This window comes from Liolophura sinensis, chromosome 13 (genome assembly GCF_032854445.1).
Source record: "Liolophura sinensis isolate JHLJ2023 chromosome 13, CUHK_Ljap_v2, whole genome shotgun sequence".
NCBI lineage: Eukaryota > Metazoa > Mollusca > Polyplacophora > Chitonida > Chitonidae > Liolophura > Liolophura sinensis.
The window spans coordinates 11253152-11268909 of record NC_088307.1 but is presented as its reverse complement, the minus strand read 5'-3'; the positions used below and the strand labels follow the sequence as shown (position 1 = coordinate 11268909).

At 38.9% G+C, this 15758-nt stretch overlaps 1 protein-coding gene across 1 annotated transcript in view; it reads right to left on the bottom strand.

The window, feature by feature from the left end:
• Window positions 1-15758, bottom strand: part of LOC135480081 (ras-specific guanine nucleotide-releasing factor RalGPS1-like) — a 65415-nt gene that overhangs the window by 44734 nt on the left and 4923 nt on the right. The window contains exon 2 of the mRNA XM_064759826.1: window positions 2309-2429. Coding sequence (XP_064615896.1) covers window positions 2309-2429 — 121 coding nt within the window. The remainder of the gene's footprint in view (window positions 1-2308; window positions 2430-15758) is intronic.

Below are 15758 nucleotides of genomic sequence, written 5' to 3'. Positions count from 1 at the left end.
CCTTACAGGCCTACATATCTGCAAAGACTTGACTGTCATCGTGTGCAAAACTTGGCTAAAAGGCCGCGCATGCCTTACCTGAAATATATGTTGTATAGACTACATAGTGCTTCTTAAACATCGCACAGCATCTTTAATAGCAATATATAAGAACCATAGAAAAAATTACAACAGCATGAAATTTTGAGCACAAATTCTTTTCGGAGAGAAAAAAAAAAAAAAAAAAAAACCTCACACTTGCTGCAATCCAACATGTCGCATCTTTGTAACCTTTAACTGATCTGAAGTATTATTATCAAATTTAATTCATGGCTTTTAAGAATCTATAAAGTGGATAAATCAAGAAGAATCATGCAAAATGTGTCTTGAAAAATGCTAATGTTCAGGTAAAATATAGTATTCAGGCAATTACACTGCCAAATGTGCTGGCTGGTCTGCTTCACCAAGCCACTACAGTCATGACCTTTTGACTTCAAAACAGAGCTCCATGGCCTCACTACTGAATATACAAATGTGTGTCAAATCTCTAGGTATATTGGCCAGCTAGTCTATATAGTTAGTACAGTACAAATAATCAATAACACCGTAAACAAGCCAGAGAGAGTCACACTGGTTCAACAAGGGCCATTAACCTCAATCAGAAGTTTTATCTCAAAACCATATCTGGTCCATGGGATGGAAATGTGGCAGACATTGTCAGAAGTCCGTAGTGCAATTTTAAACCTGGACTGGCCCAGAGAATAACGCAATACTGTACATCAGACATGGCTCTTTCATACAATGCAATGAAGACAGAAAACATTAAAACCCTGGACAATGATATTTGCTTATGGTAGAGTTATGAAAGCTTTTAAGTGCAGCATATGTATCAGTGCACCTCTGCATACACCGTCTACATGACGAGATGTGTTACTCAATCAAAGAGTTTACCCTAAATTACCTAAAATTTCAACCCCCAAAAATCCATAAATTATTCTCTTTGGTGCTGAAACTTACACTTTTCCAGAAGGATGCCTGCTCGTACCTTCTAAAGAAACCCTAAAACACCTTTCCAAAATCAACAGAACTCTCAGAATCAGGAAAAATGACCATTTTATCCATGGCTGATATTTTAGGTTATTTAGGATATCATCTTGATTTGCTTGCATTGCCCTATGTCTATAGACACATACGTCAAGCATTCAGTGTGAACGCCCTTCAGTAACAAAGACGCACTTTAACTGATTTAACATATATTTGTTTGCGTGATGATTTATGCTAAAAATCGATTGCGCCATAGAGATTTACACATCTACGACGAATGCTTGCAAGACATTTGCCAATTATAGTGCATGACCAATAAAGGGGACAATGTTGATCCTGAATTTGCAAAGCAAGATTTTCACTCGAGACGCTACAGGTGCATGTAATTTGCATAATGGACAGTATGAGGACAGTGTACATCACAACACAAGTCCTTGTATAATCAATGAGATTACACTATATGTGAATCCAAAGTTCCCCATCTCACTGTATGCTTGGTTTTGCTATGGCTTTACATCTGGCGGCTTGTGCATAACCTGGTTAAGGACAACGGTTTTCCCCCTGGGAGACCAAGCAGTTTCTGTCACTACATAACCTGGTTAAGGGACAACGGTTTTCCCCCTGGGAGACCAAGCAGTTTCTGTCACTACATAACCTGGTTAAGGACAACGGTTTTCCCCCTGGGAGACCAAGCAGTTTCTGTCACTACATAACCTGGTTAAGGACAACGGTTTTCCCCCTGGGAGACCAAGCAGTTTCTGTCACTACATAACCTGGTTAAGGACAACGGTTTTCCCCCTGGGAGACCAAGCAGTTTCTGTCACTACATAACCTGGTTAAGGACAACGGTTTTCCCACTGGGTGACCAAGCAGTTTCTGTCACTACATAACCTGGTTAAGGACAACGGTTTTCCCCCTGGGAGACCCAGCAGTTTCTGTCACTACATAACCTGGTTAAGGACAACGGTTTTCCCCCTGGGAGACCAAGCAGTTTCTGTCACTCATCAACTTGACAAATTACCATCCATTTTTTTTTTTAAAACCTCCCAATCAAAAATGAGCAACTGAAACAATAAAAAAATTTCAACTGAATTTGTTAAATTAATCTTAATTATGCGCAAAGGAAAGAAGCAACTTTCTATAAACAATGGTTTCCTCTACTCTCTGTTCCTGTCAATTTGTTTGTCTGCTGGAGTGTTTGTTCAGCTTAAGGAGCATTAATTCTGCATGCCTTTAAACAAAATTTAAATGAAATACATGTATGAGAACTGGTCATAATACTTACGTCGACTGAAGAAGGCCCGGCCAGGTAATCAGGACTGCTGTCACTGTCCATACTGCTTCTCTTCAGGGGCTCATCAGGGGTGAGGATCCTGTGCGGGATGTTCATCTTTCCTCCTCCACACCTGAGGAGGGGTAAAAACACACAGGGTGATGAGAAAACTATGCAAATTAGTAGCATTTCCGATAGACTAAATGATCCAAGTGAGGTGTGTAAATGTATGGCATATGTATAAAACTATATACATGTGTATGGAAAGTCCCCACCTCAAAAGAAACAAGGAACCTAAATGTTGCTTACATACACTTACTTTTGCTTACGTGTATTCAGTCAGTGTTTTATGCCGTACTTTGAAAAAACATTTCACTTCTATGATGTGGTGGACACTACAATTATACTGTAGGATGAAATCATCCACACGTTGTCTGCCGAATTCCTCACATGTTTTAAAATACATGTAAATGTACATACACTGTACACCAAATGTGTGTATACCGACAGGTGTGTTTACAGGTAGATACATTACCTGTATATAACAATCTATGATAATTAGCTCCAAATCTAACTGTATGTACTCAAGAATATCTCAGTGTCTACATATGAATGATGTTGGAAGACAAAAACATGATACTGTACAGCCCTAGAGCCATCAGTAGAACAAACATGTCGATGGACAAGAAAAAACAAAACAAAACAGGTGTTCTCATTCTGTGCAATGTGATGAAACAAAAATAATAAAACACACAACATTTTAGTCAAACAGGTGAAGCTGTTACATATATTCATTATACAGATTATATCTGATTTTAAACAGTTTTCTCTGAATTCTAAATGCACGCTGAGCCCTTAATGATTTTGAATTGATCGATCAAGCAGCTAGAAGAGGTCAGGTTAACAGACAGTCAGACTATAGACGTCAGACAAACAGACTATTGTGGTCAGTCAGACTGACAGACAGACTACAGAGGTCTGATAGCCAGGCTACAGAAGTCAGTCATACAGACAGCCAGCCAGACAGGCTATAGAGGTCAGTCATTCCAATAAACAGGCTGCAAGAGTTCAGTCAGTCAGACAGACAGACAGCCAGACAGCCAGCCAGACAGGCTATAGAGGTCAGTCAGACAAACTATAGAGGTCAGTCAGTCCAATAGACAGGCTGCAAGAGTTCAGTCAGTCAGACAGACAGACAGACAGCCAGACAGCCAGCCAGACAGGCTATAGAGGTCAGTCAGACAAACTATAGAGGTCAGTCATTCCAATAGACAGGCTGCAAGAGTTCAGTCAGTCAGACAGACTATACAGTTCAGTCAGTCAGCCAGCCAGCCAGCAATTTAATTATGACAATTAAATACAGCAGTGAAACCATTCAACCCTCTCCTGCCAACAGCAACTAGGATATGACTCCTCCTCTTGTGTTAGATTAAACTGGCAGCCAAACTAACAGACACACATACAGCCAAGTCGTGCTGAGTCCAAGTACAACTGTACAATGCCACGAGGCCTCACAAGTAGCCTTGACATTAAGTCTCTCTCACACTATACCTCGATCAGAATCCAATGAAGCACGGCTACAAAGAAGCAATTACCACAAACTGTCTCTGATGCCTGGCAAGCCATTTCAGCGCAGTCAGCGGACTCCATCATGTCTGCCGGCAGTGGTTTGTTCTCCTGCGTAATTTTGCCCAAGATCTGTCCACACCTATGGACTAGCTGTTGACAAAGTCAGTTCCATTAAGGAAGGGTACTATGCGATGGCTGCCTCAACTTCCGCATCAAAGTCGTACTTTCTTAATCGATCAAACAGAAGATTGTTCTATCCGCGGCGAGCAGACTTGACTTAACTGCTTTAAATCAATACAATACTCCATCTGTGTGGAGACTGTCAAATCTGTACGACGGCAAGCTGTCACTAAATGATCGATTCAACACTTATACCACATATATATATATACTCCTGAGTGTAAACCGAGCCCTCGATCACTCTGACACAGTCCCTGACCACCAAGATAAAGTGTGAAAAAAAAAATCCAGATTCGTTGATGGTTCGAGATGAAGCTAAAGCTTACTTAATACTCTCCATCATAGACTACACATCAGGCTGAAGAGCTCTATCAACATGGCAGCTCCGTCAAAGGCTCGAAGACCCCTCACAGGCACTCGACAACGCCCCTTTCCGTCCTCACATCCAAAACAAAAGGATCTCCTTGGAAGCGCTATAGCTCTGCCAAGTCAAAGATTACTATGGAAACTCGTTCAATAGCCTCTGTCCAATCTTATTAAAATAACACAGACAAACGCTGGCTGTAGGATTCTAGGGCACACAGTTTTACCCTTCATTACACAGTGTGAGGCACACGAGCACAGCTGTGGTGTTATTACACATGCACAAGGCGTCAACTGGGAAGTACAGAAACATAAGTGTCTACCAAAGAACTTCCTATAATTCAGGATAATACAGAGGGGAAGGAAGAACAGTAAATAGTACTGTATTACATCTCAGCCAACAATGTATTACATCAACAATGTATTACATCTCAGCCAACAATGTATTATATCTCAGCCAACAATGTATTACATCTCAGCCAACAAAGTATGACATCTCAGCCAATAATGTATTACATCTCAGCCAACAATGTATTACATCTCCACCCCAAAACAGGTGAATGAGTGAAACTGTAAAAGCATCTATGCTCTATAATGACTTTGTTCACACATTCATTTCCAATTTTGTGTTAACATTTTCACTGTGCTCCAGTTACTAAGGAACTGTATGGTTTACATTCAATACAAGTTAAATTAGACTTGGTTATTCATCAGTACATGTACTGATTGTTCTGCTGATATAACAATGAGGCTAAATCCATGCATACTGTACATGCAACTTAAGCATACATTATATGTCTGGTGTGATAGAATTTTAACTGACTTTTATGATTTCCCATCGCAATTATCATTTCATGAAGATACATAAAATTATGAAAGGTAATATATATATATATATTTACAAAATGCACCTCCCCCCACCTCCCAATTTGAAATGGTAAACACAGATTAAAACTTCTTCTTTACAATATAAAACAGAACATTCTACAACATGCAATTCAGGACATCACAGTCACATACATGTATATGTCCCGCTAATTTCTTCAACTTCATTTACATAAAATATGTAACTGTTCAATCATCACTGTGAGTTAAATGTTGTATTCTTCTCAAAATGTAATTTTCACGGAGGAAAATCTTTAAATGTTCTATAATCCAGACGATTACTTCTATGGACCATATCCACACGTACATTCACACAAGGAAAGTAAAACTTAGTCAGATAAATAATGGACTGGGTAAGATAAATAATGGATTGGGTAAGATAAATAATGAGCTTGGTAAGATTGAAAAAAGAATTTGGTACGATAAAAAAATGAATGCTTCATATTAAATACTGAAGCAAACTCGTCTTTTCACTTTGTATTAACAGAAACACATTTGACTTGGTGTGGCTTTTAGAATGTACACATTCTTGTAATGAACACAAAGAGAGTTGGACAAAAGATGCCATTGAACTGTAACCTTGAATAGCCCAGTGTAATGGAGGAGAGAGGAAATCTACCCAATACTGACACTAACAGAAAGAACCAATCACCAGGCTATCCATTCTATCCAAACAGTCCAGATTGGTAAAATAAATCGGTGATAATCTCATTTCCTGACGAAGCTGGCATCAAGGCTAAAGCACACCTAGCTATTGGACTGGCACAGTTTAAACAGCCCCATTGCCGTCACGGTGTGTTTTTCAGAGGCACAATCGAAACTGCCATTTCGATGGGCTTGATTTCACTCCGCGTGTCCCAGCCTAACCCGGAACGACTACGGAAATGCTGACACAGAAAATTCATTACCATTGATCAATAGATCATTCCTATGGCATACACGTAGACGCCAGGCGTTATAGTACGGCTAATCACGCGATTATGTCAGTGACCTACAAACCTCGTCGGTTTATTGGCCTACTGGGACAGTCAACAGCCAACGAAAAAACACACAGAACATTGATCACTGTACTATAGCTGGTATTCTATCCACTATAATAAAGTTAGGAGATGTTGATGAAGTCTCTCTTTTGATGAAGATAAGAACAGCTAAATTGATGTTACTGCATAATACATAATGGGTACTATAGAGAAAATTAACTGAGATGGTTTGCAAACCATGCACGGATATACACACAGGTATATGTACATCGCAAACTGCACTCTCAGCTTCCTGTACATATAAGCGTACTAAAATTACAGCTTTCTCACCATATTCCAGCAAATAATATTATATTAGTAACTACAATTCTAATACATAGAAGTCCCTGAATGAATTTTGTAAATTTCAGAATAATCCGTTTATTATGGGTATAAATACACCTTGCTCCTTGCGACCATTTGAATCAATCTGATCTTTTTGGGCACTTAATTGATAAAATGTTAGCTATACTTGTTCTACACTTTTGCGAAAATAAAGATCCTCTTGCTTACACATACACTTTAGACGAGGTGATACATGTAGTTTTATTGACCTACACGCGAACTTTCCCTGGCTTATTGGGATGAAGTGTTTCTCTCGCTGCAGACAGTCACCACTTGACTCCAGAGGTCAATGATGTTGGTGTCTCAAATCCAGTTCTCATTGGTAAAGCGAACTATTACAGGTAATATTCAGAACTGGTCTATTGCATTTGATGTCAATGCCTCAAATCCAGTTCTCACTGATTCAGCAATGGTCCATTAAACAAGAGGTTTAATTTTACCATTATAGCAATTTACCTGTACAGGTAAACAGCCTGCCATCTACTTCACCACTTTAGATTCCTCCATCCATAACAATGACAGCTGTTGTATGTCAACACAAATAAAAATAAATAAATCAATATTGACCTACAAAACTTTCACTTTTATGGATCTTCATGAACAATAAACTGATTGAGTGCATGATAATCATAACGAATTGAGATAATACTTAAAAGGTCACCACTGTAATGCAGAAAATGATAATCATAATGACAAGAGATAATACTTGAAAGCTCAATAGTGTGATGCAGAAAATGATCAAAAGCCATTGTTTGATCTGCCACATTTATTTATAAATGCACAATAACCAGCTGCTAGTGCAAAACTAAAGTATAGATGTTCAAATTTCCAGTACTAATAATTTTCAGTCATGTTAATGCTACTGACTGCTGACTGTCATGATGCAAGGCTCAATGAAGAGAGCTGAGCTAAGAAATCCACAAATTACAAACCCTAAGCCAGAAATGAACTGGCTCCTCACATGTTAATTCTCGCTACTAAAAAACAAATATCTAAACCACTTGACCGTGTCCCAGTGCTGAAAGATAACTTCTAAAATTTGCACCAACAAATGGACAAGTGAACTTTATCATAACGGTACAGCCAGAATGTCAACGGTACCAGTACATGTACCTCAAAAAGAGAAGTTATTCTGACACAGAGGCAATGAGCGTCTCTAATAATAAAACTTTCTGCCCACAAAAATAGAAATCACTTCCCACATGTTCCGGTGTGACTGGGGGCATTACGCAAGAGTGGGGGTGGAGAGGGGATATCTGGCATTCCAACAGGCAAAGGTGACTGTGTGGACTGTGAAGAGAGAGGCTTAGAGAACAATGGGTGTGCACAATGTAAACCCACACAACTGGAACATGTCACTGTCAGGGGTCACAGAGCGGGACAAAAATCAGACGTTAATGTCTAACACAAGTCAAATAAATGTACATGACAGGTAACAAAGCTGTTTTGGATGTACAAACATGTTCATACATGTACAGTGCTTGTGTATAAAATTGTAATGTACATGTAGTATGTGTTCTTGTACATGTTTGTTTTCCATTTGTGTACAGCTTTACTTGTGTACGTGTACATGTTTGTTTTCCATTTGTGTACAGCTTTACTTGTGTACGTGTACTTGTTTGTTTTCCATTTGTGTACAGCTTTACTTGTGTATGTGTACTTGTACATGTTTGTTTTCCATTTGTGTACAGCTTTACTTGTGTACGTGCACATGTTTGTTTTTCCTTTGTGTACAGCTTTACTTCTGCACATGTACTTGTATGTGTACTTGTATATTACAGAAAGGTACATGTACATGAACAGTACAGTTTACACACCATGTACAATTACCGTAATTGCGTATTCAATTTGTTTATTAATACAAAACCACAAAACATGAAGCAAAGGTCAGTATTGCTTCAGACCAAAGGAACAATGGGGACCTGTCGAATGCCAGGCAGTGGGGCCTTCACATCATTTTATTGACGTTCCTTTCCTAGTTCATCATGGTGACGTCACATTAAATAGAGTACAACATTACAATAGAAACTGATACACTGTAACGGTGTAGATGATACGCTACAATCCAGTCTTGGCCTAAAAGTGGCTCGAGGTTCTGGGCCACGCTGTTCGAAAGTGTACTAGCAAATACTGGTCTATTCATATTTAATATTTTAGCAGTTAAACAGTTATGAACATCCAGGCCCTGCTTCACACTAAAAAAAATATGCAGCCCTCCCCATTCAACTACTGAAGCACATACACATACAGTGCTTGTAAATCTTTATACCAAATGGAATTCTAGTTGTGGGTAATAAAATCAACAAGAAAGTATATAAATATATATCATTACATTAGTTCTTAGAAGTATAAAAGTCGAGTTCTTTTAAAACCAAGTAATGAACATTATTTTCATATATATATATATATACATATATATATATACATATATATATATATACATATACATACATATGTGTGTAGGTTAGTACACATGCTCTCTGAGGGTATATGTAACATGTATGAACTTCCTGCCACTGAACTTGTTTTGAAAGGTTGTAGCAAAACTGTGTAGCGTACATACGCACAAGTTAACCACACGTTTTAACATGCATAAGTGTCAAAAATTCTACATTACACAACAGGAATGAATGTCATGTGAAATAACAAGTGTTTTCTGATAACATGATGTCAGTGTGTAACATGATTATTTTGGCTGGGTCGGGCTGAAGTGCATCATTTCATCATAACACAAGCATGTATACAGATTCAGAGTATACTACTGCACATATAATTCTTCAACCTTTTTGTTTGCAAAGTGCTTATTCAAGCACCATAAATTCTGAAGGCATTATATTAAGCCCTGCAATTGGTCACTCCAACCAATGTACATGCAGCTTTGTCGCCAAAATCAAATCAAAAATGTGCATAAATTGCACTGATCTTTCATATGTGAAATGGTCACGGAATTAGGGCACTCAAGAGTTCATTGTCGATGAATGCAACTGTACAATGCACCTGGCCACTTCTACAAAGCTTCCGGAGTCTTATTTTTCATAAATACATGTACAAAGAAGCTTTGTAATATATGTAATATTTACGCAGACAGTATATCGAAAAAGTTTGCTTGTGGTTTGTACACAATGCTACAATCACCCAATTAACCATGAACATTTGATTATCTTCTGCATGATCTCGCATAACGAACACTTGACATATAAACTCAGTATCCTGTTTCGTAAAATTCTGTTACATCCACACAATTATACATCTGTAACTCACCTAAAATTCCCTAAGTGACATGTACACGTGTATGTGTGTCAAATGACCAGAAAATTGACGACACGGATGTTGCATATTTTGACCGACTATTGAAAGGTACATGTATGTAATATATCCCATGTACAGCAAAAAAAAAAAAAAATGTAATATTCAGCAGTAATTTCAAAAGACCCCTTTTGTAAAAAAAAAAAAAAAAAAAAAAAAAAATAATATTGGGTAACCTTTAATCTTTACTTTGTCTCTGAAAATGCAGCTATTGGGGCTATTTTTAATGGCAAATTGAAATACAGTACCATATTACTCGTTTGCATACAAATTAAGAAAGAATACAATTATGAGAAATAAAATTAACGGAACAGTAGAACATAATTATTGGGACGTGTTAAACAGCAAACATTTTACGTCCATATTTCACTTTAATAATTGCACCAGCCTTCACATTTATGTTCTGAGTCTAGCTAACCCAGACCCTAATTGTATGTAATTACTTGTATGTAATTAAAGCTGCAGACAAATTACATGTAGCATGACCTAGATTTGAACCCATGACTTCAGCGGTCAGGGTCTTCTGACACAGAGAGAATATGAGTTGGCGACAAGATGACAGAAGATAGTGATTTTGTTTCTTTACAGTCTGAACTATCCTCTCATTGCAGAAGAGTTCCTTTTCCTGCGCTTTTACACCGGGAGCTTCCATGAAACACTGAAAACATGTTCAACGCAAGGTTTCTGATAACTACAAGGATTTACCCTTTTCGGTAGCAGTGTGTTCGCGTGCAGCATATCAGGACACAGGATTTGTTTGAGTTGTTATCACATTGAGAGTTTGCACAAGACTGACTTTATAAACAAAATGTTTTATGATTTACTCTGTCCATTTTTGCCTAGACATGATTCACGTGTCACCAGCGACAGATAAGATTTTTTTCCTCTTGCCAGCAAAAATCATGTGATCGATGGGTAGACACATGGAAATTTCAAGTCCTGCGATTGTAAGTGGCTTGTAGATAAAACCAATCTGCATGACTAAATTTCATGTGAGGAGATTCGATTAAATATTAAGTATATTAAGTATTACAAAAATAAATGCTTACAAAATATGGGCGGAAGATGACAGTCTTTCAAATTACACCAGAAATGTTTAGCTGCAGCGCTGCAAACGCACGTGTGTAGGCTTTGATCGCAATCAAACCTGCAGTTTAAAAATGGATACATAACATGACACTTGACATGTGCAAAGGTACTGGGTAAGCAAGTCATGCTTTATCTCCACAAAGTTTTCTCCTAAATTCCCTTTTAGGCTATCACAAACTAACGATTATAAAACAATCAAATTGTTGCGAAGTGCATATTATAAAATTATTACGATTAAAACTTCTGGAAAACATGAACTGTTGGTGGTATAGATTTCACTGCTCAGTGAAGCATGAGCTTGTTTATTTCACTCTTGAAAGGTCAGTATAATCCTCTGACCACCCCTGATGCTCTCCTGTGGCCCTCAGTCAGTAACAACCACAACCTAGGCAGTGAATCCTTAGATACACTTTCTGAGTCCCAGGGTGAAACTTTGGGTCATTTACCCTACATTGGTTTGCACACAGTGATTATGCCCCTAGAGGCGCTTACATACATGTAATCCCTGTGCCACAGTTCACTACTATGAACCAGGTGTGTGTCACAGTCTGGGTTGAGATCCAAGCTGCAGTACAAGTGCGTGTAACAGTAAACATGTTTACATATTACTATAAATGTACGTGTACGTAACAGTGCCTTAGTACAGGTATTATAGCCAGTAAGCCACTAATCCTGTATGTACATGTGCAGACTAGCTTATAAGTAGCTAGGGACGAGCCGTATGTACACTGCACCACCCTGTTAATTATTGATCAGGTATAGAGCATTACATCGAGGCTATCTATAGCTTCTAGCGACAATACCCTCATGCATGCAAATGTAACACAAACATACATGTAAGTCTGGGGTGTACATGTGTGATGCCAGGCCTGAGGCTGTATGCAGGTATTGTGATGGTGTACCAAACTAGACGAGGTTACTACGTACAATTTTATCAGTGAAAAATTCCTTTCATTTGCCCACATGTAGCATAGAATCTAGAGAGAAGAACTGAGTAGAAATATTTCACACATATACATGTATGTATAATGTGGTAGCAAAGTTATTTTTCATAATATATATTATAATACGTGAAAGCGCCTGCTTTCTCCACATACACAAGGCTTCTTATTAGAAAGTGTTACTCGTGTAGCTACCTGCAACCTGCTGCTTTGGTATGATTTTGAGCTGGTACATTTACATGTACATGTAGCTAAGACCAATTGTCTTAGTTCCTGTTTTATTTCATTTTATTATCTGCCAGGTAGCTACCTACTTTTCCTGGGTAGCCTTTACTCAAAAAAGATAATGAAAGCCCTGCAATGCACCTATATGTAACATCCGTTTCTCGAACTTAACCCACAGCTAGCTGTCAAGACACACTACTGGTCACTGGTCAAGAAACAGCTGTCTTCAGCAGTGAGGTGACACCTTTTACCACTTGGCCAGCAATGCTGTTCAATAAAGGCTCCTAGATTTCCTATTACAACTGGGACTGTTTTGATATGCAGATTTACCTATCCTTCATCCTGAAGCCTTACACTAGTATAATATCTGTCAACGGCACGTGTGTGCAGGTAGCTGGTGTCATTCAGTGCTCTCATAATTACATGTGCATAAATGTCAGCTGTAATGTATGGCATATACACATGTGTTTCAGTGTTGAACGCATGCATGCAGATGGACAATGCAAACATAGGGTTAGCTAGTGCAATACCTATCCTCCGTCCTCCTCCTGTGAGTGAGTGCTTGGGGTTTAACGTCGTCGTACGTAACAATTTTTCAGTCATATGACGACGAAGGAATGCATGTAATGTGCCTCCTTGTTGCAGGAGTTGTTTCCACTGCTCTTTAATCCGGTGCTGCTTCACTGAGACGCCTTACCGAAGGCAAGTAAGGCACCCTGAGACATTATACTGATATGGGTCAACCAGTCATTGCACTGTCCCCTTCATGTTGAACGCCAAGCGAGGAAGTTACAACTTTCTCTTTTTAAGGTGTTAGGTGTGACTGGACCCAGGACTGACCCTGGATCTATTGCTCCCGAAGCGAACTCTTTACCAACTAACGTACATGTGTGACACATATGTATTTATTAATTACCGAGTAATGCTGAACGCTGTACTCGAGAAAATTTGAAAACACAGGTTTCGAGATATGACAATACGACAACAGAGTGACGTCCCTTTGTAATATGACACCGTCACTTTACGGCACGGTAGGGCTAATCTGGTACTTTTAACCTGGGGTGGAATATAGAATATAGGGATCTAATTAAAAAGGATTAGACTAATCTTCTGAATTGTGTTCAGGGGTGAATTTGCGTTCCCAATATTGCACAAAAAATGATGTTCAGCCGATACTTTGATCTGAACACGATCACTGCCATGTTAAAAGATAGGTAAGTAGCCCTACTGTGCTGTAAAGTGGCGACGTTATTGTGTACCGGGACGTCATTCTGTTGTCGTCATGGCGTAACTCGTAAACTGTATATTACACATGTACATGTACAAAATTATCAGGAACTGTCACAACTAATAAAAAAAATATAAAAAAAAAAAGGAAAAGTGACCTACAGTCCTGAAATATCAGAGTAAATGTTGTTGAACAAACATATTTACTTAGTGGACTAGTATACACCATATTACACACTAGAATATTTCACTCATACAGTACAATACATGTTGATGTACTGCGGTGGCCTGTATTATAGTGGGAGGAAACGGAACAGAGAATCCCGGGACACTCTCCCCCACCTGCAAAGTTTCAAAACACTTGTTTGTTTGTTTGATTGGTGTTTTACGCCGTACTCAAGAATATTTCACTTATACGACGGCGGCCAGCATTATGGTGGGTGGAAACCGGGCAGAGCCCGCGGGAAACCCACGACCATCCGCAGGTTGCTGACAAACCTTCCCACTTACGGCCGGAGAGGAAGCCAGCATGAGCTGGACTTGAACTCACAGCGACCACATTGGTGAGAGGCTCCTGGGTCATTACGCTGCGTTAGCGCGCTAACCAACTGAGCCACGGAGGACCCGAGTTTCAAAACACTTTGTACTTGTATCATACAGTTTTTACACTGCATATACATGTACATCCAAAAATTAAATTGAAAACTTTAAGTAAAAATGTGGTTCGCAAGACCACACAATAATACTAAATATCTACAATGTACATGTAGGCACACATGTGCCCATGACAACTGATGACTACAAATGTACAAGTAAATGCAAGCCTGGAGATAAGGAGTGCACAGGACATGGGCAGTGTACCAAGCAGTATTTTCACAAGGGCCAAGTGCTTGCTTCAGGACCATGTAAATTAATAATACATTGCAATGTTTTTTGCACTTTTGTCCTGCACCAACTTCAAAATTATTCCCAGTCTTGGCATGTACATATAATGTACATATACATATATATATATTTGGATTCCCCTGAAACTTCACTTTCCCACGATCGCACCCTTTTTTTTTTCATGATGTTTTTACTGAAACACCTTCACATTTACCTGTCCGATTGCATGTAGGTACATGTAGTTTGGCTAGGTAAACAGCACTGGTGACAAGCCTACTTGTTATTTACCCAGGTAATTAACGTGGAGGTGAAATGCGGGGGAGGCAGTACAGGTGTCGACATACTTGTACTGCCAGAGTGTCTGTACAACCTGACGATGAATGAGTATATTGTACAACAACTTGATGAGTTCCTGTGAAATTCAGTCACATTTACATGTAAACAGGTAACAGTAAAATTCAGGTACCCAAGGCACAAGTAAATGTAACTTACATGATCTGTAAGTTAAGTATAACTATTTTCAAATACATTTATAAACGTAAGTTGATTATAACTCTGGGAGCAAAATGCTTGGTCATTCACTCGTTTTTAAGAGCTCAAAATAAAAATCATGACCTCAAAATGTGCCCAGGTCATCAAGATGACTTTATATCGTGCATATGCCTAATTTTAGACTCATGAATAATTGTTTGTTATGTTTTATCCACTTCCATATTGCTTTACCTCGATGTAAATAAAATCTAATACATGTATATTTGACCCCTTTACCTTAAAAATACATTCAATAACTGTACTTTTTGTTCAGGTCATCACTTTGAAGAGCTTAAAATACGGAACATTTTAATCCTTGTAACACAGGTTTTTATTTTCCAGTAGGTAATTATCACTGTAAATTTTGGTCTGTGATCATGTACAAGTGTAAATTCAAGTACTGTCTACTGCTGTCCATTGTAGCCATCTACCTTGAATACTGTTACCATTTAAATCAGTAGTAACTGTGATATAACTGATTTTATATCAGCCGCCTCCTTTTGACCTCTAACCCCCTTCTCCAATTCTATACGAAAACCCTGTACATGTATGTTAAATTCAACAAAACTTCAATCACAACCTGAGGGTGTGTCCTAGCTCTGTATACCACCAGGCTTTATACATCGTTCTAATGTTGCCAAATTTACTGTACTGCTTTAATTTGCATCCCTAAACATCACAGTCACACAAACCCCAGCCCCATCACTATCACACAAACCCCAGCCCCAGCCCTATCACGGTCACACAAACCCCAGCCCCAGCTCCAGCCCCATCACAGTCACACAAACCCCAGCCCCATCGCAGTCACACAAACCCCAGCCCCAGCCCTATCACGGTCACACAAACCCCAGCCCCAGCTCCAGCCCCATCACAGTCACACAAACCCCAGCCCCATCA